General features: G+C 41.2%; 2 protein-coding genes across 3 annotated transcripts; one reads left to right on the plus strand and one right to left on the minus strand.

Annotated features, from left to right (window-relative positions):
* The first annotated feature begins 2,070 nt into the window (after window positions 1-2,070).
* Window positions 2,071-9,654, plus strand: LOC141791796 (von Willebrand factor A domain-containing protein 7-like). The gene is made up of 15 exons (XM_074672449.1): window positions 2,071-2,250; window positions 2,339-2,611; window positions 2,702-2,795; window positions 2,904-3,035; window positions 4,181-4,367; window positions 4,457-4,632; window positions 4,790-4,902; window positions 5,047-5,163; window positions 5,768-5,977; window positions 6,058-6,190; window positions 6,597-6,746; window positions 8,120-8,212; window positions 8,302-8,573; window positions 8,695-8,988; window positions 9,238-9,654. Exons 1-15 carry the CDS (start codon window positions 2,071-2,073, stop codon window positions 9,652-9,654), a joined length of 2,841 nt encoding a protein of 946 aa, XP_074528550.1.
* A 2,218-nt stretch (window positions 9,655-11,872) lies between these two features.
* On the minus strand, window positions 11,873-26,644 carry coro6 (coronin 6). 2 transcript variants are annotated; one of them, XM_074673098.1, is made up of 11 exons: window positions 26,350-26,641; window positions 24,086-24,285; window positions 20,582-20,704; window positions 15,430-15,559; window positions 15,122-15,300; window positions 14,657-14,776; window positions 14,462-14,566; window positions 14,205-14,350; window positions 13,826-13,883; window positions 13,502-13,729; window positions 11,873-12,743 (listed from the first exon to the last, which is right to left on the minus strand). In XM_074673098.1, the coding sequence occupies exons 2-11, from the start codon at window positions 24,281-24,283 to the stop codon at window positions 12,621-12,623; spliced, it is 1,410 nt and encodes a 469-aa protein (XP_074529199.1). In that variant the 5' UTR covers window positions 24,284-24,285; window positions 26,350-26,641; the 3' UTR covers window positions 11,873-12,620. The 2 variants fall into 2 exon arrangements, with proteins under 2 accessions (XP_074529199.1, XP_074529200.1); XM_074673099.1 differs by lacking the exon at window positions 11,873-12,743 and adding an exon at window positions 12,754-12,948 and having other exon boundaries at window positions 26,350-26,644.
* Window positions 26,645-27,090: the final 446 nt, after the last annotated feature.

A 27,090-nucleotide genomic window follows, 5' to 3' on the forward strand; every position in this document is an offset into this window, starting at 1 on the left:
AAAATTTATGCAGGCAAAAGTACAGCTGGGACAAAGAGCTCCCAGAAGAGACTGTTCAAATCTGCAACAGCTGAAAGGCTTTGGAGTGAACAGATGTGTCAAGACAAAACACTGAGGCCCACCAGTTTTTGCCCAGTTGCATAAGTTTGAAGATGCAAGTGAACGACAAGTTATCTACTGCGGCATGCTGCAACTGGAGAAGTACAGTCAGCTTTGTTGATCACAAAGGCAAGGGTTGCGCCTTTGAAGTCTCCAACTAAACCCAGAATCGAATTGATGGCAGCTATGGTCGCAGTCAAGATGGACAAGCTTCTGCAGAAAGAGCTTGAGTTGGAGCTTCAAGAATTGATTTTTTGGACAGATTGTACTGCTGTACTGAAATACTTAAACAGAGAGAGAACATTCAAGACTTTCATTGCTAACAGAATATCGCTGATTTTGGACCACTCGCAGACTTCTCAGTGACCAGTGGCCCAAAACTCCAGACCCTGGAGTCATGGACATCAATGCCTCAGGACCGCTGGAACTCTGATAAAGTAACCATGGGTTCTTGGTCATCTCCCTGACTCAAGCCCCTCTTTCCTTTCTTCCAAAGGAACTGTATGCGTGTGAGCTGAAGTGTAATTAATGTGAGCAGTGGGTAAACAAAATGTGATGAATTATGAAACAAGAGATAACAGAATTACTTACTTTTTTATTGACAAACAGGAATAATGGAGTGTAAAGAAAAAGGGTTTCTAAAGTGGTGGAGATGATGCTGAGAGGATGACAAAGAAACGTAAGGGCATGATTGACAGGGATGCCCTAAGTTAGTGATATGTGTGTGTGTGTGTGTGTGTGTGTGTGTGTGTGTGTGTGTGTGTGTGTGTGTGTGTGTGGGGGGGGGGGGGGGGGGGGGGGGGAATGAGTCATATGTGAGGTATCTGACTCCTATGAACCATGCTTCAGGTCCTTGAAATAAGGATTGTCAGCAGAAATGAGGGAACAACATCACAGAAGGAAGCAACCCATTTCAACACCTTTACTTCTCCTATCATCAGCTGTAATGGTAGTAAGTAACCTGATCATTAGGGTTTTAATCGCAAATCCTTCATATGCTGTACTGCTCTGGAGTAACTGTAAACCTTCTTTTTTCTTACAAGCTTGTCAAACAATCCTTCTAATGACCTCAAACATCTCTGAATTGTTGGAGCTGAAAACTCTCAGGGTAGTATTTATTCTAACAACAGCAATGCAGCTAAAAGTGTGTATGAGTATCAGATGTTGTTAGACTGACTGAGGTCACAGAGGAATGAAAAGTACTGAAAATGACTCAGTGTCATGTTAGAGAGTTTGATCTCTGACTACAAAGGATTTATCTGTGGTTTCTCTTTGTTTTCTACAGTAGAATTGAGCCTATTGTACTTACTTTGACCAGCGCCAGTATGTCTTTCTTTTTTTTTTTTTTTACATATTCAACTCCCAGTCTTAGTGTTTTGTAAGTAAAGACAAATGCATTGACCTTCCAGGACTAAATGATGCATGAGTTGACCAGTCTGTGCCAGTGAAGATGAAATTCAGCGATCAACATGATAAATGTTTATACCTGATGATTATAAAAATAAACCTAACATGTAAACTTATTCAGTAACAGAGTTTTACACAACACACAGACCTAATCCATGGGGTGGTACCCTCTTCATCAAGCAAACTATTTTACTGCTGATGCACTTCTTTTCATCTCTACAGACATCATTCCTCAGCAGCAAGTCAAACAAGTTTTGCTCAACTCCACCCTTTTCTTTAGAGCTCTTATAAGTTCCTGTTGCCAAAACAACGATGCAGTGCACGGGACAGCATCAACAGCAGGTACTGTGGGCCTTTTACTCTTTATTATGAGAGTGTGTTTCGAGATGTAGGCTATTTTAGAGTGTGTGAGCAGAGTCTCGAAGCTACTGTAATAAATTAACCTAGATTTGTGTGAATCTGTTTTAACTTAGTTTATTATCGATAAATTCAAAGCTTTCCCAATGAAGGACACTGTGATAATAGTTTCTCTTCCCCCAAGGCCACTACATGGGTGGAAAAGTGATGTCTCCAATACTGAGAGCTTCGTGTCTCTTGCTCATGCTCACTGGAGCCCAGGGCTTTGGGATATTACCTGGTAAATCTCTGAGTCACCTGGAAATCACAGAGAGAGCCATTTTAAATGTCACTGTGCTGGTGTGTCGTGCTGTGGCCTCAGCAGAAGGAGCAGACTTCTCTTTTCCTGTAGGTATCCCCTTCAGTGGTTCTCATTAACCATAAATGAGTACATCAGTTTCAGTACGGTTGGTGAAATCTCACTCTGTATGTGTAGGCTGAGCCTTTCACGGCAGATGGGGTTGCTCTCGCCTGTGGTGCATCAGAATCCTCCAAGACCTTCCGCAGAGCGATCACATCTATCACCCTGAGAAATGTACGAGTGGACCTGCGTTACGCTCTAAACGCCAGCTTCCACTTTGATGAGGAAATGTTTCTTCAAGGGAGGGGCATCATCACTGAGGGCATAGAGGCTATCAAAGCAAGCATCTTGCAAGAAAACTATGAGGCAGCCAGGGAGAAACTGGGAGAGATTTTTCATTCTTTGCAGGTATTTATCTTTTAAAGCACAACTGATACTGACGTCCAGATAAAATCTCAAAGATAACCATCATCCTTTATCTTCTGTCTCTGCTCAAAGGACTTTTACAGTCACAGTAACTGGGTGGAACTGGGGATGAAATTCCCAAACCCAAATCTCCTTCGATCAGATGTTAGCATTGGGAACCTAGCAGGTAAAAGATAGTACAGTATATGATGACAGATAGCAGCACTTCCAGTGGACGCAGTTTGGATGTAAATAAAGGAAGCTCTTTTAACATTAATGTGTCATACTTCCACAGATGAGACCAGGGCGACATGCCGCAACTGTGACGGAGATGACTGCAGGAACAACATATTAGAGGACATCATTGAGGAGCAGGTCCTGACCTCTGGATACTTTAGTGTTGTGCCTTTGGCCTCAAAACCAACAGGTGATCAAACACGGATGATGCAGCTCAAAGTTTCACGAGAGTAATATTACATATAAAAAGTGTGCAAAATATTTCAGCTATACAAAACCAAATACACTGCCTGGCCAAAAAAAAACGCCACTAAAAAAAGGTCACACACTCTTATATTTCATTGGATTGCCTTTAGCTTTGCTTGCGACATGCATTCTCTGTGGCATTGTTTCGAAAAGTTTCTACAATGTCACAAGATTTATTCCCATCCAGTGTTGCCTTAATTTTTCACCAAGATCTTGCATTGATGATGGTAGAGTCTGACCGCTGAGCAAAGCCTTCTCCAGCACATCTCAAAGATTCTCTATGGGGTTAAGGTCTGGACTCTGTGGGGGCCAATCCATGTGTGAAAATGACGTCTCATGCTCCCTGAATCACTCTTTCACAATCTGAGCCTGATGAATCCTGACTTTGTCATCTTGGAATATGGCCGTGCCATCAGGTAGGAAAAAACCCATTGATGGACTAACCTGGTCATTCAGTATATCCAGGTAGTCAGCTGACCTCATTCTTTGAGCACAGACTGTTGGTGAACCTAGACCTGAACAACTGCAGCAACCCCAGATCACAGCACTGCCCCCAAAGGCTTGGACAGTAGGCACTAGGCATGATGGGAGATCACTTCATCTGCCTCTCTTCTTACCCTGATGGCCCATCACTCTGGAACAGGGTCAATCTTGACTCATCAGACCACATTACCTTCTTCCATTGCTCCAGAGTCCAATCTTTGTGCTCTCTTGCAAATTTAAGCCTTTTTTTCCAGTTAGCCTCACTGATTGTTGACTGACAGCAGCAGACTCTACCATCATCAATGCAAGATGTTGGTGAAAAATTAATGTGATAGATGGAAATAAATCTTGTGACATCTCAGAAGCTCATCGAAAGGATGCCACAGCGAATGCGTGCTGTAATCAAAGCTAAAGGCAGTCCAACAATCTAAAATAATATGGATTCATCAGACAGGCCTCCGGAAAGCTGGCCAATCAGAGAAAAGGGGGTTTGTAGAGTGTGTGACTTTTTCTTGGTGGCGACTTTATTTGGGCAGGCAGTGCATCCATCAGCTACACATCAGCTCTATTGTGTTTATCACCTTTCTGTCTTGCTACTTTTTTAAGGCAAGTGCAGCCATGGAGGAGCAGTAGATCAAACCAGCATCGTTGAACCTACAGGTGGAATCAACAAGGACACTTTTGGCTCAAGTCATGGACATCTACACACTGAAGCAGCAAACATGGCCACAGCTGCAACCAGTGAGCTGCTGGAGTTGATCCGTCAGGCTGCTGGTGACAGACCATTCCTGCAGTAAGGGACCTGCTCTTAATGGTTTATTTTTGTCTTGTCTTGTGTAGATAAGGTCTTTTTTTTTTTTTATTAATCTTTGTTCCCCTCAGGATGATGGGACTGTCCAAAGGATCCAGTAAAGTTCTGTGTTTTGTCATCGACACCACAAAAAGCATGGGTGATAAAATAGGGGAAGTGAGGACGGCCACTACCTCTATCATAAACAGTGAGGTGGGAACAGACAACGAGCCTGCAGCTTACATCCTGGTTCCCTTTAACGATCCAGGTAGGAGTTTAAATCATTCAATTAACTTCTGTTATTGTAAAAGATACTTGTTTTTTAAGTATTAGAGCATGACATCAGTAGAGACTGAGTAAAGACTTAAAAAAAAAAAAGGATTTTAAGAAACATTTGCCCTTTCCTGTCTATGAATGAAATCCAGAAGTCGGACCTGTGATAAAAACAACGGACCCAAAAATCCTTGAGGGGGTCATCGGTTCAATCTCAACCAGTGGTGGTGGAGATGATCAGGAACTTAGTCTGTCAGGACTTCAGGTGCTGAGATGTTCACAAAGTTAGATTCACATCAACACAGCTTGTCAGTGTGCTATCCGTTAAAACTCTCCTCTCCTCTCCTCTCCTCTCCTCTCCTCTCCTCTCCTCTCCTCTCCTCTCCTCTCCTCTCCTCCTCTCCTCTAGCTGGCTTTACGTTTTTCCCCTTTTAACTCTGAGATCTTCCTCTTCACTGACGCTGCTGCCAAAGACCCACAACTGAAAAGCTCAGTGACTGCACTCATAGAGCGGACACAATCTGTGGTGAGTGTCTAATCTACTCTCTGTGTACACTAACTGCTATTATATTTGACTTATTTACTATTTACTATTCTTAATTAATAAATTAAGCTCTGTAAAAATGCTGTTTTAAACCATATCATTATACTCTTATCTGATTGTTGCATTTTTTTGTGAGATTAAGCTGAACAACCAGTCTTTGTTTTTCTCTGGACTTGGTTTCTCAAAACAGTTTGGGGCTTTGTATTTCTGTCAGACATTTGTTTTCTTAATTTTCCTTTCAGTCAAAATACTCAAATTCAGTTAGAAACACTCTCGTCATACAATGAACCATTTATTGCTATGACTTCCATGTCCTGCATGAACTTACGCTAACTACATTTTTTCTGTTTCAGTTTCCCAAGTGGACTGTTTGCAAACTTTAGTCAGCAACTTTAACTTTTTGGACCCTTTAGAGGTCTAAATCATTAATAATTATTAAAACATTAAGCATATTTTTTAGATAGCAGTAGTTCAGAGGAACGACTAACATCATCTATTGTAGCTTTTATCTCTTGCTGTGTTTTACAGTTATTGCAGGTCTTGCTGATCTGGTTTATCTAGTTTCCATCCTGTTTTTTGCATCAAGGTACACTTGATTATTTCTGACTCAACTTCGACCAACCGATTAAGAAGGAGGCGTGATGACAGCCAGCAACAACAAACCAGGCTCACAGCCTCAGACGCTCAACTCTACAGAGAGCTGGCTCAAGCCTCAGGGGGTCAAATGGTTGAGGTCTCAAAGCGTGAGCTCTCTGCAGCTGCCAGCATCATTTCAGACTCTCTGAAATCCTCTCTGGTAAGAGCACAAAGATCCAACAACTGGTGCTGAATGTTCAAAGACTGCAGACATGTCATCAGTCGGATGTTATCTTCCAGGTAACACTCGTGCAGGCAGCCAGAAACCCAGGAAAGGAAGATCTTTTTTCTTTTTTAATTGATGAATCCCTAGAAAACCTGATTGTTTACATCACTGGGAACTCAGTGACTTTCACACTCACCAGCCCTACAGGTAACAGCACTTTTCTGAATTACATCTTGTTTTTTGAGCATTACAGCAAGAGATCCATGTCTTTGGTTTAATTCTCTTTACTGATTTTATGTTCACTTCCCCAAAGCTCTTTTTTTTATTAAATGATATTGCTGCAATTGTTAAAAAGCCAATAAATCCCATCTCTTTCTCTATTTGACTTTCTTTATTCAAAAAGATGTGCATTGGAGCAAAGAGGAACCCACTGTGTATAAAAAAGCTTTAAAATGTTAATCTTAAGACAAATGCAAAAATAATTCAGGATTTTTTTTTGCTCTAGGAATCAAAAGTTTTTAGGAAGCAGTGGTGATGATGAAAGGCAACAATGTATTCAGACTGAGAATTCTGTGCTTTTTAATGCAAGCGCACTTTTGTTTTTGTGTTTTAGGTGATTCTCAGCAAAGCACGGACACATCAGGATCACTCATAACATCATCGCGATCAGCTGGAAATCTCCGGGCACTGCAATTGAAAAAGTTAGCTGGGTTATGGACGATCAGGATGGTGTCAGCTAACCCCTACACTCTCAAAGTTATAGGTGAGATTCATCATGCGAGGAAGACTCTTTGAGCTGTTTAAGGTCCCATATTATGCTCCTTTTCTGCATTTTAATATGGATCATTGATGTCTTCATGAAATGGTAGTAACATGTTTTGGTCCAAAAAGCCAATAAATCAAGCGCAGCAGCATTGTTTCCAGGCTCTCATAGCCCCTCTGTTCAGAACACTCTGATTTAGTGGGCGTGACCTTCATATGTTAATGAGCCACCTCTGATACCGCCCCGCTCTTCCACGTCACTGAGAGCGGCATCACGACCTCCGAGTGCACAATGTTTAGAAAACAGCGAAGCTCAATTACCATAACATTACAGGCTAAAACAACAGGCTAACCACAGCTAAAGTTAGCATCCCGAAGCTAACCCAGAGACAGGGGGGACACTGAGGAAAAGCTCTTACATCTGCTCCACAGCACACAGAATTTAAAATACTCACATTTCCAGGGTCTGAGGTTTGTTGGTGGATGGTTGGTAATGCCCCTGGATTCAGGACCAGTCTATTTGCTAGCCCTCTGTTGTACTGTCCAAAGTTGGAAAAGCAGTCGGCCGTGAAGTGACTAACACACACATGCACAGTTTTACTGAGTGTAGCTGGAACATTTCCTTGAGAAATGAACTTTAGCCACTAAGTCTTGTCTTCTTCCAAGATGGGAAGCTTGTGCATGGAACTGTGTGGCTGTTTACAGCCAAAAACAAAGCAGTGATGGCTCTTCAACTTCGGCATTCTCCTCCCCGCTGCTGGAGAGTGGGGAAGGGAGTGGGCGGGGAGGGGGGTTCAGGGATATCTGCTCCAGTGGACCAGTCAGGTCAGACTTGCTCCTGATTGGTCAAAAAAGGGAATCACTGACGTCGGCAATTCCCCAAAATCCAAACATCTCGTTTTAGGTCAGAATTTTAAATTCACAAGCACTACTAAGTACAGGTTTTGTCAATAAATATCACATTTTGTGGGCTGGGAGGAAAGACAAAGACCCACAAATTTCACTAAAAGACTTAATAAAGTGATTTTTCCATAATATGGGACCTTTCACGTTTTTAAAGAGCTGACCTGAGAAGATTTCATTCTCATCACTCTAAAACAAAAGATATACACACGGGTTAAAACATTTCTGGAAACTTTCACGTTATAAGTCAAAATAGCTATAATTAGTGGGGGAAATAAGGCGATCTGTACTTGGGTCCCCCCCATAAACATTTATATCACCACTGGATCTTCTGCTACAGAGCTATGCTAAGATAAAGATCTGAAATACACAATGATAGTGCAGCTGTGAGGAAGAGCTGCTTAACAGTGTTTTCTGTAGTGCCCAAACCTCGTCATTGTAATCACGCTCATAATCTGTTTTATTTTGCAGCTCAGAGTCCCATTGACTTCCTCTTTGACTTTGTGGAGGAATCTCAGGGGCCATTCGAAGGATATGACGCCCTCGACAGCCGCCCAAGAGCAGGTAGAGAAAAGTCAAACAACATAATATGCTGATGATACACCAGTTTATTGTCATATTGCTGAATCAGGTCACTTCCTTTTTCCTCTCAGATGTCAACGGTAGCTTGTTGGTGTCCTTGACGGGAAGTGACACCGCCACAGTGACAGAAGTTTTTCTGGTGGAATCGTGGGGATCGAAGGAGATTAAAGGAACTGTAAGGTCACAGGGGAGTGGAAACTTCTTGGTCCTTGTCGACAGAATACCATCAGTGGAGTTTGCAGTGCGGGTCAAGGGGCAAGATAACAGTTTTAACTCCAAAGCTTCAATAGTTTTCCAGAGGCAGTCACACACCAACTTCAGATCATCTCATTTGACCATTACTGTGAGTAACCTTTAAGACCGCTGTAGTGTCAGAGGAACATGCATTCAAAATCTAAAGATATTCAGAAACAAGCTCTTAATCACTGCTTACTCTTCCTCTCATCTTCCTTCTTTGTCTTTAGGCGGATGCTGATAGCATCGTAACGCCGCGGACACCGTTCTCTATACCCTTCTCAGTGCGGACTGATGGAGCAGGGGGCAACTTCACCATCCGAGCAACCAACAACCAAGGTTTTCCCTCTTCTTTTCCAACCAGGTTGTCACTGAAGCCTGGAGAAAGTGTGAACGGAACAGTGACCCTCTCTGCACCTGCTAACACGCGATCTGGCACCGATGTCACCCTGACCATTGAGGTGGAGGCTACCGATGGTGGAGATGCAAACTACATCGTGCTGCGTTCCACGGTTATAAACCCGGTAATAGTCTCACATATAATTCTTGTCAACTTTTTGTGTTACAGGGTTGTCATTTCTTCAAAGAGAATGAAAAAGAAATCTCATTTAAGTTGTCTTGATAAAAATAACAGTATTAGCAGTAGCCTTCAATGTTTCCAAAATGTGGAATCAGGCATTGGTGAGAAAGGAAGTTGATTTACAGAGCCGTGTTTGTTTTTTAACTCAGTAATGCGTAACCATCTCACTCCATCCACTTTTCCTCCCTCACAGAACAAAGATTTCACTCAGCCAGAGTGTCAGCAGCTCAGCATCCAGTCTAACTGCTCTGACTCTGTTAGCTGCAGCCAGTCGTCGTGGACAGTCTTTGTGCGGGTGACTGATGGAGCTGAAGGGACAGGTGTCGACCGTGTTACCCTTATACAAGGCAACGGGACCTTAATCACCAACCCTGCTGCCGACAACCAGAACGTAACCATGGTGTTCTACAGTTCACAGTGCTGTTCGCCTGATATGGAGCTGCAGGTGGCCGATAAGGTCGGTAATGAAGGCACCTGTTCCTTCTCTTCAAAGGAGGGTTCATCAAGTGCTCTCTCCGACTCCACCAAAGTCACACCATGTCCTCTTCTCATCCTGTGCATTTTGGGATTTGGTCTACAAATACTGACAGAAATGGGTATCCAGTGGTAAAAGCAGCATTAAAGCAAAAGCTTCACTCACACAAAGGGCTGTGAGGAGTTTGAAAGTGATCTTGAAAAAGTCTCTCTTCTAGATATATGCCTGAGCGTAATCCACACTTTAAAATGAGATTATTAGCGCCAATATTGCTGGTTACATGTTCTATTAAATGACTACTTCTTAGCTTGTAGTGCGGGTCAACCAGGACCAGATTGATTCATGGTACGTCTAGGTCTCTATGACAACACCACGCTAGCTGACGAAGTTAAGTAGTGACAAGAGATAAAACACAGAGATCTGTGTAAAAATGATTTCTGTTATTAATTTTGTAGTGATGGTGGACACTGAGGCCTAACTGTCAGACAGAAAGAGGACAGAAGAGCAGAAGAAAGATAAACAGGAGAGTGATACAGTGTTACACATTACATACATGTCTTATTCTGCGTTCTGTTTGGAACTGGGGAGTTAGGAGAGGGAGTGACGTCATTCCTGCGTTCCAGTTGCCAAGTCGGTAAAACTTGCCTTAACAGCAGTATTTCTGTATATAAACATTGAATAATACTACACATAGGGCTGATTTATTGCGACAAACACTGGTCAGAAATTCTAAAGAAAAAGAATATAACAGGAGCTTAATCACTTTTTTTACCCCTGAACCCAGAATTTTCTACTGGGAAATGGGGTGTGGTGACAGTGCGCCGATTTACAAGTCTGAAATTCAGGAGACGTTCCAACTGGGAGTTCCCACTCAGAACTCAGAAATTCCTACTTCCGAGTACAAATTGCCTTGTTGTCATGTTAGTCTACAGATGAGTCGCAGCACCGGGCTGACAATATCGCAAACGTTTAGCCGGCTTGATATCATGTTTCAAACCATAGCACTACGTAACTATACTGATAAGTTGTCTTGAACAAAGAAAATTTGTTTCAATCCAATCTCCATTTAATTCCAAACTAAACACACGCCTCGCTAAAAGTAATTTACGACAGTGGGCAAAGACTCCGGACTACAAGGTGCCGAGGGAGTGTAATTTAAACAGATCCTCTTCATAGCATCCACAATTATTCCCTATTTATTATTATTTCTACAAATAAAGTATTTAATGAGTTGTTCAGTGAAAAGTTAATAGAGGAAAAACATGAAGCACTTTTAACCGATGATTCAGTCTTATTGCTGTAATCAATCTTTTTTATGTAAACATAACTTTTTATTTGCCACATACAATGCATGTTGTACAGTGTAAAATTGTCTAAATATTTTGTCTTCTAATAGTTTGTGAGGGTCAGGTTTTGAAACTTCAGGCAGACAAATTGTTTGACAGCTCTGCTGGGGGTGACCAAACAGATTCCAGTGCTAGCTGTTGCCACCATAGATTGTATAAATATAGATGTAGTCTCCGCCAAATTACCGGTCTTTTCCTGATGCATAGTAATGAAGCCAGTCGTTGGCTGGAGCCATATCGGATATGACACGAGTTTAGAACTTCCTTTCCAACAGCTATAGGGCACCCACCATTTGAACCAGGCTGTAAGTATGTAGTTTGATGCCTTAGAAGTCCTTTTTTTGGCTTGGTGTGTGTGTGGTTTTCAGTGTTTCTGTAGCCAGCTTCAAGCAGATTCTTCATGAACTGAAACTTTTAGCACTTCCACATCAGCTTCATTTTTCTAACCAAATATTGCCACTTATTGTTAGCTCCAGCCACCGGGGTGGCCATGCCCCTGCATGGTAGGATCATTCATGTCTCTGTGTGTGCATGTGAGTTATGTCTTTAACTCAGATTTGGCATGCCTGGCTGGTTCAGTTTTTTGCATTTTCTGAAAGATTGAAAATTGCTTCGGAGATTATTTTGTGAAGGTGATTATATTCAATGCTCCTATGTATATTCATTTAAACATATGTTTTTTTACAGGTTTCTGATCAGTCAGACAAAGTATTTCACACACTTTATTGGAGTTGTTAGGTTTGTTTCACTTTCTGTAAGATTTCATCTGCTCCCTGGTGGCCAAATGATTAATGCAGCTTTACATTGTAAAAAGAATTCCTGCCGATGAAGACTTGCTGTATCCCTGAGTTCTGTTTGTTACTGTTTTAAAGCAAATATGACCAAAGACTTTGCGGCTGTTTTACATATCTTAGAAACTAAAGCGTGCATATGAATCCCATCCCACGTACTGGGATCTTTAAAGACGAGCTCATCACTTCGCTTATGACAACAAACATACCCTGAAAACAACCTTTTAAAAAACACAGTTTTTATTGTCTTCATGTGTCTTAATGTATAACCCTTTACAGAACACAAAACATTTGGCTTTCACATTTTGCTACAAGTTCAACACTTCTTCTCCTGTTTCCTTTTTCAACTATTTACATTTTGAAAAGTTTTCAGCAGGACTCCTTTGAATAAACTGGTCAGTGATTTGCCCGAGGAGCAGGCAGGTTTATTTGTAGTGGTGTGTGCTTGATGTCTTTCTTTGTGTGTGTGTATGTGTGTGTGTGTGAGAAAGACCAGTGTATAAAGTATGGGGAGGTCAGAACCACAAAAAAAGCATTCAAAGCAGAATGTTTTTTTGGCATTTGATTTTTGCTATTTTTGTATATTTTTCTTAAACTGTTATTTAAAAAGTTTTGACTTTCCTCATCTCTTTAAATCATCATACCTGTGTCCCTCTGACTTACTACAGCCATAGTCCACTTTTCACTCCTTTCATTCTTTTTACAAACCTCTGTAAAGGTGTGATACGTCTGTGTGTGTATGTTACCAAAGAGAGCCGATCCTGTAAAGAAAACACTAAATACTGTATGTGTTTTTCCAAAATTCTTCGACTGTCGACATACATTTACACCCTACACACTCATCTTCTCGCAGCCTTGTCGCTTCTAAAGGCAATACTGTGTAAATGGAGGGGAAATGTGTCTATGAATTACAATCATTGCTCTGAAATTCGACCAGGTCCTCAGACAGCATGTTTCATCCGCGTCAGTCGGTGCCGTTGGTGTACTGGGAAAGCTTATCTTCCAAGTCACAGATTCTCTTCTCCTGGGACAAAACTGTGGCCTTGAGATTCTGGATCTCTTCCAACAGCCTCTCAAGCAACTGAGGCTGGACAGGAGGAGGAAGACAGGAAGAAGAAGAAGACGAAGAAGAAGAAGAAGAAGAAGAAGAAGAAGATAGAGAAGAAGAAAGGAAAACCAGGAAACAGAGGAGGACAGGAAAAAAGACAGTGAAAGGGAGGGGAGATTTAAGGATAAAGAATAACAGAAGGGGAAAAATAGGTCAAGGACAGTGAGTAACTAGGAAAAATAAACTGAAATAAAGAAGGGAGTTTTTGGGCAGGTTCAAAAGGAAGAGAGATAAACAGAAATGTGTTACAATGACATTAGAAATTATAAATGTTAGTGAAAATGCGCATCAAAGGCCTAGATGCTAACATTATTCTATGCATTTATATATATATGATGAAAAAACCATGGTAGTTTATTCAACTGTTTAATTGGAAACCTAATTATATTTCATGCACTGATTTTACATTAGTTTAAGCAACTACCAAAAAATTTAACACCTGTTACATGTGTGTTTTGAAAAACATTTTGTTATTTACAATATGTATTATCATAATCAATAACAGAAAAAGGCGTTAGCTGCAATAAGGTAAACAGATAGTTGTCTAGCTGACAGCTGGTGCTCCGACCCTGTCAGACAGTGTGTGTTTAGAGCAGTTTTTATGTGTGTACATTTTGAATTTGATAACTGTAATAATTGCCAGAGGATGTCCAGAGACATTATTGTAATTATTACTTGAGTAAGTATAAACAAAATGTGCACATTAAGAAGTCAAATCTCAGCATGCCACTACTTACTGGCAGACTGTTGGTTTCCAAAGTGGACATGCTGCGTCGGGTGGTGGGTCTGGAGTCCAGCACGTTCTTCTTTGCCACTTTGAGCTCTCGGCTCTTTGGTGGCACGTAGCCGTCCCTCATGGACACCAGGATTGGATCCTCGTCACGGCCATCCAGCCACTCTTCAGGCTCCATGGCGGGCTCGGGGCCCGCTGTGTCTGGATACAGGTCGTCCTGGAAGAGGTCCGACTGTACAAGACGGTTTGTGCGGTAAGAAGATGCTGAGTGTGAGTAAGCTTTAAGAAAGCACTGAAAAAAGGATTATGGTGAGAAAGGGTTACTCACTTTTCTGGGAACTGTCATTGTTATGGGCTCGCACTTCTTGTCCAGGAGCTTAAATAACCTTAAGGGAGAGAAGAGGAGAGGAGGAACTGAACAAAGAACAGCCAGTGGTTGCTTTTGGCGTACAACTCAGCATTGCAAGTTTAAACATTGAGAAATCAATATGTTAGATTGAAAAACTTTGAGATTTTATAATAAAACAAATTGATACTTATCACCACACAAAAGTACAGAAAATTAGTACCGCTGAGTACCAATACCGATTGCCATGTACCGAGCATTGGTACCTTATTGTCTCAATTGTAAAAGGTACAGATTCCTTGTTGTGAGTATCCCATAAAGGCCATCTTCAGCCTTTACCAGGCTGAGGTCAGTTCATTACCTGGCAATCTCACATTTGGTGACGTCCACACCTCTCTTTGGCATGAAACCCATCCCCCTCTGAGGCTCCTTACTGCTGAAGGTGTTAAGGTAATGGACGTATGGTGGCTCTTCTGTGATCTCGAAGTAACGGATGCTGCTGTCTCCCTACAGGCAAGTGAGAACAAGAGGTTGAAACATGTCAAACATGACACAGAGATTTATGCATTTGCTTCATAACTTGATTCAGTAATTATAATGACCTTCCAACTTTCGTACCTTGCCACAAAGATAAACCATGTTTGCGTCTGCATCATAATATGGTAACAACACCCCATTACTTGTGTCCAACTCCAACACTGCAAGAGGCTCCTCAAAGTTTGTCTGAGGAAACAAATAAAACTACAATATGTAGAAAGTAAAGGCATAAAACGTCATGATTTATTTTAATGAGAAATGTGAATCTATGTTTACCGGGTCCCAGAGTCCGAGCTCTCTCTGACTCATTCTGGTGAATCCTGTGGTGAAGATGTTTCCATCTCTGGTGAAGATGGCTCTCATTGGCCGGATCCCCTCATGTGGAGCCAGACGTTCCTATTCAGCAGCACGGGGAAAGAAAGTGATCAGTAAAAGCTTTTTTGTCTCCATTCCTTTTTTTTTATTTTTTATTTTTTATTTTTTTTTGCCATAGCATATATAACTTTTTTTTATCAACAAAAGAATCTGTTAAATGTTATGGTTGTGCTTATCTGAAATGCAAGACTATAATGTGGGTTGGTAAATGTCCCTGTAACACGTCAAAATTGTTTACTTTACTGTTTTTGTGCAGACAAAGTGAATAATGAACCCTGTTGATTGTGAGCTTCAGAGTTTTTGATTGGATGATTTATTTCAGGCAACAGAGTAGCGTTCAGCATCAGATGAATATTTTCTACTCACTGCCACCACCTCCCTCTTGCGGGGGTCACAAACACGCAGACGTCGGTCCTTTGAGGTGGTGCAAAACAAGCTGCCGTTTCGGTTCCAGCTGACGCTGTAGATGAGGTCTGGGTGGTCGTCCATGGAGATGAGGGGCTCACCTGTACCCACGTTCCAGATGATAACCAGGTTATCACTGCCTGGGGAGGTGTTGAAGAGGGATTATCACAATTTGTCAAACTCACTTTCACTAACCCTAACCAGTAACAACTGTTACATGGGGTCTGAGTGTGTGTGTGAGTGAGTGTGAGCGTGTGTGTGAGTCATACCTGCAGTGAGTAGGATGTTGCGTGCAGTGGGGTGCCAGCTGACGATGCCCACACGTTTGGAGTGACCCTCCAGGACCACGATGGGGTCAGAGAGGGGGCGGGTCAATGTGTGATCAGGGATCTGCCACACCTGGAGGAGAAAAGTGAGAAAAATTATAACAACCCACATAATCCTGTGTGTGATTTGTACACAGGAGGTAGTAGACAAAGTGTAAAGTGTTGTAAAGTCCGAGCTTTCTTCAGTAATATTCCAATTATTAAACAGAATTTTCACAACTTGAAGTTATAGAATATCTAAACGGTCACACTCCAAACCGTGCCGTGCTTAAGCACGTTTGCCCCCCCCCCCAGCTCAGCACAAAGACACAGAGAGCACTGCTACAACTTTAGAGACTTTTCTGGCTTATGGTAAGTTGTTATGGCCCGACACAGCCGTCTAACACTCCAGTATTGTTTAAAGTATTGTCGAGAGATGCGCTCGCGGGGATCATACGTCGTGGCTCACACGCGCTGTCCGCGTGCGTGTGCATGAAGTAAACCGTGCCGAAGCCCACCGCTCCGAAGTGTGCCAAAGCAGAGAAGTGAATCATGCTTAAGCAGGGCACGGTTGGCCAGTGTGACCGCGTCCTTGTAGTAGGCTATGTCTTGTCTTGTGTTTGTCATTCCACTTTCATACCAAACCTTTCTATTGGAAAATGATTCTGCCCAGCCAGCACACTCATGTGGGACCCAGTTGGGCTCCACTAGGGCTGATATGTGGGGCCCAGTATGGCTGCCCAGCTAAATTTGTCCGCAGTTTCCATGGAGGCCTCACGTGTGTTAGCCCTGATGGGCTGATGGTGGGCCCTTGCTGGGCTTCATTTGGGTCCCACATGGGCAGAGGAGTCCCCCCCCCCCCCCCCCCCCCCATGTGGGTCCTACAGATTTGCCCTTAAATGGGTTGAGACCGGGCCCTTGTTGGTCTTCATGTAGGTCCCATGTGAGCAAAAGCCTGTGTGTAAAAATTCATCGCTCACAACACAGAAAAAAAAACTAAATGATTTAAAACCCAAGCCGAGATCTTTCATTTTCCATAATAATACACTTAATTCACATCACAAATTTTATGGGGACTAAGAAATTTTAGTTTGTATTTACCAAATTAATTGTGCTCTTTAAAATTTGAGAAAACTAGAAATTCTCTTTTGAGTGAGAAATAAATATTTCTGGTTGTCTCCCACATGTGTGTAATTTAAGAAAAGGAAACAATGTTTTAACAAGGAAATTACTTTTGAAACATGTATTCCAAAAACCAACATAAATGATGGACGTGTTTCAGTTTTGGGAGTTAAATATGACACATCCTTTGTGATGAGTTAAAATTGCAATTTTAACTCTTTTAACTTTTTCTCAAGTTCTGTTAACTTACTTTTCAAAGTTCTGGTAACGTATTCCGATGCACTGAAAACTGAAAACTTAAGTCATATTAACTGAACGTGATTGAGTTGATGCAGCTGAAAATTTAGAGTAATATATATTAAAAATTATTGAGTTGGCATAATGAACATTTTTAATTTTGTTTTAATCAAATGATACTAGTAGCAAGTAATCAAAAGATTTGAGTTTTGGTAAACTTTTGACTTTTAAGTTTATCAACTTAAAAATTTTCGGTTTTTCGATTGCCTCAAAATTTTTAAGTTCTGGTAACTTATTGGGGTTTACAGTGTGTGCAGTGATCTGCAGAGTTTCAAAGGTAAAATAGTGAATGGATATCACAAACAAACAAGATTACAAATCAGGTGATGTAACAGAAAAATGCCCATTTTATTAATTATTTATTTATGTAGACTAGCCATTAACAATTTAATAATTATATTGTTTTTAAAATGTAATCCATTTGTTTAACTTTTTCTTTTTTTTTTTTTTTTTTTTTTTTTTTTTTTTTTTTGCAGGGGTCTTTTTTTTTTTAAAATACTAGGCTTACGAATTACAAAGACTCCACCTGTAAAAGGTATCATTCATATTTTTTATCTTATCTGAGAAGGCGAACAGCCCCTTTGATTCTTTGACCCTCCAGATTCACTCAACAAACACTCTATTGACTGAAAGGTCTGCACCTGCTATGTCAGAGCATTTCCATAAATAGCCAATAATCAACAAGCATGACAGAGTGACCCAGTCAGGTGCCACTTTGACCCATGGTGGGATTTTATAGGCTCTTAACGGCGCAATAAAAACACACAGACCTCATATCAAAAATGAAAACACAACTCGGGGTCATATCAGAGCAACCTTTAAATCTTTGTTCAAGAGGAATCTTTTTAGCTCCAACACAGCAGGTGGTGTTGATTCAAACAGGCACACACACACACACACGGTCTTGTCCCCGTTGCACTCACGCACACATAAACACACTCTAATGAGCCACTTCTGATGACACAATGATCCCTCTCTGTGGACAGAGGAGAATGACATCACAGATATGGCCTTTCTGCCACGCCAAATCTGGACAGCTGCAACTGCCTGTCTGTGTTCAGGCATTACCAAAACACACACACACACACACACACACACACACACACACACACACACACACACACACACACACACACACACACACACACAAAGGACCCAGCAGCTGCTGCAATCAGAGACACAGCAATGCAGTCGAAGACTTCTGTGATGCTGTTGAGAACAAATGTGAGCAAATCTGTCCACAGTTACACACAAACATGCTGAGTCAACACATTTGTTGTCATGATACAAACAAAGAAGTCTGATTCATGCTTACATAGATGGCATACCGAACATTTGAGAACACAAGTACGCAACAAAAAAAATGTGACTTGACTTGTTAGAAAACTGTTTGTCTGGAAAGTCTTTGAAACACAAAGTAAACACAAGAAAAAATGTTTCAGGGTGTAGTTTCACTAATAAGAGCTATGATACAGATTGTTCTATTTCATAATTAGCCTTTCCAATTGTCTGGTTGTGTGTTGTGGGAAAAGGAAATGTGTCTGTATTTGAGCTACTCACAGCGGCTGGCAACATCATAAGCTGATCCAGTTCATGTGTATCATGTCCAAGTTCAAGTTCAACTTTATTGTCCACTGAGGGAAATTTGCTGTGCAAGCTGGTAAAACGAACAGCATCAGACACAACAAGTCATTCACCAGTCAAGCAACTGTGAGCGGACCAGAGATGGAGCCATATTAAAGACAATTCCAATAAGTGTTCAAGCTGATTCATTTTTCACATTCAGCTCTGTTATGGCTCGAAAGAGAAATGAGTTTTCCATCCATATTATATCCACTGTAAGTAAGTAAATAGTGACAAAAACAGTCTTATCTAATGCAAGAATCAGTGTTTTCTTGGTTATATTTTCATTAAACATGACTTTTTTTTCATATAAAATATATGTATTAAAGTTCCTCTGAGCTATGGGCTCCTGTGAGGGACATTTATATTATTTTTCAGGCATTTAATGGAAAAAAAAAACCTTTTTATTAGTTTGGATTAATCTAAATCACCTAGAAATTCTCTTGAAGATGCTCTCATTTGTGTCAGTGGAGCAGCTCTGCTCCCATATCCTGCTTTCAGAAGCATCAGTTCACTCAGCGTAATCATTATGATCATCATAATGATCATGATGAAAAAAATTCACTACTTTAATCAGCATTTAGCAAAATGTGTCAACTCATAAAAATCCACAAGTTAAAGTTGTTTTTATGAATGTTAATTAGTGTTAAGTCCATATCTACATGCTTTTATCACAGCTGTGTCCGGATGAGGAATGTTTCTCTTTATCTCCCAGTCAAGGACTCACAGTGACCTCTGCTGGTTGAACACAGCTATGAACATGGAGTGCAGTAGAAACCTGCAGTGAGTCATAACAAGTTATGAAAGCAGCACCACAGCTTCTGTGGCCTGCACTCAGTCCAGAGAAACGGACAGGTAGAGGAAGGTAGAGGAGATTCATTCAGACTGATGGCGGTCGTTTGACACTCTGTGTGCATACAAATGAACAACATGACTCAAAAAGTAATGGACGGATCTTCATGAAATTTTCAGGAAATGTTCAAAATGGGATAAGGAAGAAGTGATTAAATTTTGGAGGTGATCAGGATCATCATATGGATCCAGGATTTTTTTAAAGGATTCTTTATTATTATGAGATAGGGCCGTTTTCTGCACATGTGTATATAAGTCCATGATAAATGGTCGGATTGCTTTGCAAAACAATACAAGACAAGGTCAGCATAATTTCTGACATATGTAAAAGTACGATCCAGATCCTGGCAATATTCTGGATACTAAGATCTGGAATATGAAATATGTACCGGTTCATCATAATTTTCAACACTGTCAGGGAACAAATTGTGGTACAAACCTGCAACTAACACCAAATTGTTGCAGACAGTCTGCTGAAAGGGAGTATAGCATTAAAGTAGGACTAAAATGTTGCATGACAATCACAATATGCTTGGCGGAGGTCTGCTCTCTCTGAGTGCTTTTCTAGTTGTGTTTTTATTGCAAACTGTTTTGTAGTGGATGGAAACTGAGTGTGTGCAAATATATTATTGACTGCAAATATACTGTATGTAACTGAATTTATGCTGCCGTCTGGCACAAGTCACTCTTGTAAAAGGGATTTTAGTCTCTACAAGGCGTTCACCTGGTTAAATAAAAGATTATATGCAAAGAAGATGTACCACTCTGTAAAGCATCCCACATACACGCATACATACATACCCACAGTGAAATGTCCCTCTACCTGACTTTTAAACAGACAGGAGAAAAAAAAAAAAAAAGAAAGATGTCGCGGTATCAGGATAAACAGCTGTGTTACAGTAACAAGATCGATTGCTGACGGATGACAGTCTGTTCAGTCTGTTAAGGAAAGAATCTGAGAATCAGACTGATGAAGACACAGACACGAGCAGGAACAGGTGGGTGGATATGGAAACAGTCAGACAGGTAGACACGCTGAGCCCTGGACTGATTCACTCCACTTATCCTTCAGGCATGCAGACCTGGCTGTGATGACTTGTATGACAAATCTCTGAGTCACCAAACAAAAAAACCTCCTCCACATGCGTTTTCAACTTCTCTGTCCCACTCAGACCCCCTCACCTCAACAACAGCGTTATGTACACACACATAGTGTCATTACCATGGCAGTGCAGTCCTCTGAGCCGCTCGCCAGGATGTTGTCGTCATGAGGGCACCAGTCGATGTCGAGGACAGGCCCAGCATGTCCGATCACCAGTGGGTAGTTCTTATCCACACGACCTGTCTGCAACCCACAGCATCACACAAACACAGTAGTGATAAAGCACGGTGACATGGTGGTAAATACTCTCTAACATTTGTGAACTTCATGTAAGACAAACCTAAAATAGTCATTGATTCCCATCACACATTTTCATCAGCTGATGAAGTTTTAAGCTTCTGTGTGAAATGTTTGGTTTCTGTCCATTTTAGACACAAAGAGGTAATCTTTTGTGCTATATAATGAAAAATGTCTTTCTGCTTCCTTTTGAAAGTCAAACATTTCACAAGGGGAAGATGTATGAGGGCTGGTGTCTGCAGCATGAAGTCAATCATTTCATTTGATTGATTTACTCTGAAGTGGCAGGGTCTGACTTTAAACAATGCCAAAATATATTCTGTCTTCATCTGATAATTTTTCATATGTTTGTTGGTCCATATAGAGGTAGGAAGAGTTGATTCCAGCCTTTTTATAACCAGCAAAAATCCCCTTACAGGAGCTTTAATATGTGTTACAATTTGCATCTCTGTTTTACTCATTCTTTAAAGACTTTCAAGTGAAACATCAACTTAGAACATTTTTTATTTTATTCTGAAAGCTGTAGAGATATAACCAAAGACCATGTCAAGACCACTTTGGTAGAGTTGTATTCATGACGTGAACTTTGAAAAAGTTTTGGACAAACAAAGTCAAACATTATTTTATGTGAGGACTCTATAACCATGTTATCACTTCCAGGTTATTCAGTGTTTTTCCTGTTCCCCTTGTGTGAACATGAGTATCAATTTTGAGTCCACACACACACACACACACACACACACACACACACACACACACACACACACACACACACACTAAGATAGTGTATTTATAGCTGGCGACGAGGCGTTGAAAGGGGAGTTTTTCTTGTTGCCCAGTGGGGACCCTGATGGGGGTAGATGGAGGATTGAGGGCACGTTGGTGATTATAAATAGCCCAGTCTGTTAGCTATGACTCCAGTAAAGAATCACAGCCATTTCCCCAATGTCGCCAAAAAGTAAATAAATAAAATAAAATATCAGTGTGTGCATCACTGTTTATCACGCGTTACTGTGTTGATATTCCAACAGACATCATATCCAAGTTTATTTGGACAAAATCTAAAAATTGACTTTCTGTGTTGCAATTATAGCACTTAAATGTCAATCTTCAACTTGTTCTATATTTTTCCTAAAATAGCTTATTTTGGGGGGGGGGGGGGGGGGGGGGGGTTATCACCACACTCATTTTTATCTCTGTAGTGCAGTATTTCAAAGTGTATCATAAATTGTCCCTTCACATTGATTGTATGTTATAAACCAGTTACAGGTCGTAATGTCTGGTCTGTAGCCACTTAACGTATAATAAAGCTAATTTATGTTGTGACTTGGGATCCCAGCACTTGACTCCAGTACAGAGCAGCTAACTGAAGACTTTGGTAGTTATCTTCATCACCTTCTTCATTACATCTTTCTGACTACGTCATGCAACATCAATCCTGTCATAGCTACTTTTAACTTAACATTACACAATGTTCAGTTACTGAGAGAGGCCTCCAGACATGACAAATGCAGAGTCAGGAAATCTAAACCCATCTCTGGCCAGCCTGAATCAACAAAAGTGAGTTCATGAAAATGTGATATTTTGCTTTTAAGAGACGGTTGTTTGAAAGTGAAACAGAACAATACATGGAGAGACAGAGACGTGGCATGTGTGCTTGAGGTTAACTGACCTTATAATCAAGTTAGTGCATGAACACTGAGCTGACCACTGAGGAAAACAAAACTCATCTAAGCTATCTTAAATTCTCTTTCTTTTCTCTTCACTTATTTTCAAATTATCCCATCAGCCCCCTCTATGTTTCTTTTATCCTGCTGTAACCTCTGCTGGAAGACACTGTCAAAATGAAAACCTGTTCAAAGAAAGCTCAATCAAACAAAACAATTTGTGGAATGAATTTGTGAAACAGATTCCCTTTTTTCCCCGTTATGTAAAGTAACTAGCAAACTCCATATCTAAAATGAATGAATAAATAAATAGATAAATAAATAAATAAATACATAAACAACACAGAAATACTAAATGAGAAAAAAAAACTGCAATACCAAGAATGTCCACTTGGAGCCGGCTCTAAAACCTTAAGAAACTCCACTTCCACACATGTTAAAGACCCTTTTTTTTTACAGCAGAAATAAACATGTTTACAGCCTGGAACCAAAAAAGAAACAGTTTTGGTCTTGTTACCTTTTTTTCAAGCACACTATAAATATAACTTGCCTGTTTATTAGATAGTAAGGCCACATGCTTACCATAACTTTCATAATTGACAGGCATGGCTGATTTAACATGCAAATACTCAAAAGTATATAAGATCAGTTGAAACAGGAAAACCCAGCGATATCTAGTCAGATGTTAGCTTGAAACCATAGACTGTATAAAACATGGAGGTAGTCTCCCCGACGTCACCCGTCTGTTTCCGAAACGGAAAATGAAGCAAATCGGGAATTGTGGCCATATTGGGAGTGACAAGGGCTTCGTGTACAACTATAGGGTGGCAGTCAGTCATGTGACCTGAGCTGTGCCTTTCATTGGGCAAGCTTGCAATCTTAATATCCTCTAAACAGCCAAGTAAAAAAAAAATGTACCCCCGTACAGTGTGTGCTAATAGTAAACTTAACAATTCAGACTTCAACTTTGGAAACGCCTTTTTTTGGCTTGGTGTGTTTGTGACTTCTGGTACTTCCCGAGTCAGCCTCAAGCGTACACTCGAGAAGCAGCAGGTTTTAGCACTTCTGCATCATCTCATATTTTTACACCTGAGGTTGCAGCTTGCTTGAAACACTCCCTTTCACATCTCTTGGTAACACAACAGAGGCACATGGTGAGTGTGATCCTCTATTTGTTATGTTTTGACCATCAAAAACATCAATCATCTGTTTTTTTTTACTCACAACCCCTCTCTTCTTCAATATCATGTGTTGCTAGTTTGTCTGTTCTGTTATTGCAGAAACATGGCAGCCTCCATGGAAAAGTAACCACACCTATGCAGATTTAAAAGGTTTATTCTAAGTTAACAAAAACAAAATGACACTAACTTCAACATAATGACAATTTCTTAAATTCTATTTCAAACAAGTTTCTCTAAATGCCAAAATTACTACATACCGCAGCTTTAATCCAAAGCACTGGGGCACTACACTGGTTAGCATAATAGAAATCCAAAAGAATTAGGAGTTTCAGTGTTTTATGCACACTTAATAACTTAATGTTTGTGTATTTTTGGGACTGTCAATTTTGTCTCTAAACCCCAATGGTAGGTAAACACCAGGTGCCCTGTTATCTTTCCTCTCTGCATCCCAGAGTTGTGTCTCCTTTGACCTCACTGACCTTATGGATTGGCAGGACCAGGAAAGCTCCTCCTCCACTGGATTCGACGATGACCGCCAGGAACTTTGGGTTGATGGCACAAAAGGAGCTGTCCCACGTTACCTTGGAAACACGAATGTCATCGTATGCCTGCTCGGCCTTGACCGTCTGGCCAAACACGTGGCGAAACTTGCTCTGCCGCACGATGCTGCGACTCATGGCTGATGAAAGTAGAGCCAGGCAAGAGGAAAGAAACAAAAGAAAGCAGAAGATGATTAAACTTCAAGTTTCAGCATCATAAAAAAGAATAATGACAGTGCTCTTTTTAATCTAGTTTTTAGAAAGTTCATATGACGTTCTTGCAGAGCAGTAACCTTCACTCAGTGTGTTTCAGTGAGCTGCTTCTGCTCTCTTCTGTTTCCAAGGCTGAAGATGAGTAGCTATCTAAGCGCTTCAAAGTGGTGTTTTGTAAGAACAGACTGAGGGTGTTGCAAATAATACATCAATTACTCAAGAAACAGAAAAGATCTGAGACACGGGTGATTCTGACCTCATGCTCAGTCATCATATATTGTTAAGGGCCATAAAATTGATTGAATACATGTTGTCACAGATTCCTACCTTATCTTCATGATAAGTTTATTGTGTTGGCTGACCACTTGCTTATGTATGGCCGTCCAAGGAAACTACCTTAAAGCATGATCCACTGAAGCACAGGAGTTGGACTATTCTGTACCAATGCCTGCCATCAGTGTAGATATTTATAGTTGATTGTCCCAGCAAACATCATGTGAGGGCTGAACATCAAAGACCAACACTAAGTGGCAGAGGACAGATAAAAGGCCGTGGAGACCAGATACAATGTGAAGCAAGCCCAGGAGTTAGATTGACTGACGTTCATGTGATACAACCCCTGTGAGAGAAGCCTGTGTGGTTTAAAACTCAACCACTCTCAGAGCAGACTGCATGGGCTTACATAAGGCTCAAACCACTGTAACCTACATGAGTAGGCTTGCAGCAGTCCCAGAGCACTTCTGACAAATGCAGCAGAGCTCTTCTTCTGCAGGATCATCTGTAACTGGCCTTTACATTTTGAAATGGGTCCAAACAAAAACAAACGTAAAAACAACTTCAGCGTCCAAGCAGGCCTATATTTTTTCTAGACCTTTAGTTAACTCATCAGGTTTGTAACTGTGACCAAGGGAACACATTTTACTCCTGAACATTCTATGTTCAACTTCAAATGCTGAGTTGATGAGAGGACAGGCACTGTCTTCATTCCTGGAAGCTTTTTGTTATCAGCAGATTTACATTCCAGCAACCACTCTGCAGGCCAGTTGTAGGACTATGACGCCGAACACAGTATCTGCATATTTATTTGTTTATCACTCTTGAGTCTCTATAATTGTAGGGGTTTTTATTACCTGGCGGCAAGACAGGGGAAAAAGAGGTCCCTCAGGTTACCTGCTGTTTTGACCTCTGCAGAACTAATCCCATTATCTTGACTTGTCTTTTATTCTGAAATATGTTATTTAATCCTTTTGCATGTCTCATTTTTGACTCGCAGATGATTTAACCAGGAGCTCTGTTTCATGCTCATGGATGTAATAGAAAAGACTAACTCAAATAAAGACATTCAATCCTTTAAATACATCTCCCCAAGATGAGTGTGAGTTAAAATCCGCTGGCTGCCTCTCTTTTAAACTTGTTTTTTTTTTTTTTTTTTTTTTTTTTTTTTGAGTAACAATTTGCTGCCAATAAAGGAAAACAAGCCTTGGAGATACTCCTTTAAATGTGCCCCAGGTTAATGAGACAGCCCTCCTCTGTGGCGCACGCTCCTGAGACAGAGCGAAAGAATGACACTGCCACTTTCCTAATATAGACATGACAAACTGCTCTGTCCCACCCGGGCCAGCCGCTCCACCCTCCCTCTCTGGTCCTAAATAGTCCCAGAAAGAAGTCGACGCGCTGTGGCGCTTTGTCGTTAATGAACGGACCGTAAATTTAAAGAGCCATTACGCACGGCCTTCATACAAACACACTGAGTCAGGGGGGGCTGGCGGGTGGGAAGGGGGTATGTTGCTCCTTCAAGTAAGCCGCAGCTGTATGCACACCTCAAGATCTGCTCTGTCCACACAGGAGGGGAAAGTGCACAATCACTATACACACACTCTTTATGCGCTCTCCGGCAGTGCGGAGAAGAAGCTGACGCACCTCTTACCCCACTGCAGCACCCCCCCTCACACACACTCATATGGGCTCTTTGGAAACGTAGTCCAGCTCACCTCAGGTTTCGGGAAGACACCTCTTCCCAGGGACAACTCTCACTGTTTCTGTCGTACAGTCCTATCCTCCTCCCCCTCCTCCTTCTATTGGTTTTATTCCTTTGAGTGATATTCCAGCGATCCGGTTTCCAGGAGTGACTAAGGACTTGCTGAGGAGACGCACCGGACAACTGCGTGAAGCTCCTCGGCAGGGAAAGAGAGAGGGGAGAGGAACCGGGACCGAGCTCGAGGAGAGGAGGGTGGATGTGGGTGGGTGCCGTCTATTTTGGAACAGGCTCTGTCAGTGCAGGGAAACGTGACGCGCGCCTGGTGTACAGGAGGGGGCAGCGCGCACCCGTGGGGGTCACTGTCACAGCAGGTGGCTTCTGACGGGAGGCATGAAAATCCGAGAGTAGCGGAAGAGTTAAGAGGTAATATGCAAACACAAGCGCCCTGATGCTGGGGTTCTACTATCCTGCAAGAATAATAGGGCCACACAAACTTTCCAATGTTCAGGTGACGAGGACGGAAAATGTACAACATTGTTCATATTTTCTGATAAAATCTTAGTTTGTTTCTGAATTCATTCATTACGTTTGGTACTAAACTCTGAAGAAAACTCTCCTGTATCTTACAATCTGTCGTTTATTGTAAATTATTAAAAGAGCGGAATGTCCCTACCGTTCCTACCGTTTTTTTTAAGAAGGATTTTTTCTTCATTTTTTTCAAGATTTTTTTTTTATTATTTTCATAACATTTTTG

The sequence above is a fragment of the Halichoeres trimaculatus genome, unplaced genomic scaffold (assembly GCF_033239565.1).
Source record: "Halichoeres trimaculatus isolate MK-OKI-2021-1 unplaced genomic scaffold, fHalTri1.1 fHalTri1_scaffold_6, whole genome shotgun sequence".
Classification (NCBI taxonomy): domain Eukaryota; kingdom Metazoa; phylum Chordata; class Actinopteri; order Labriformes; family Labridae; genus Halichoeres; species Halichoeres trimaculatus.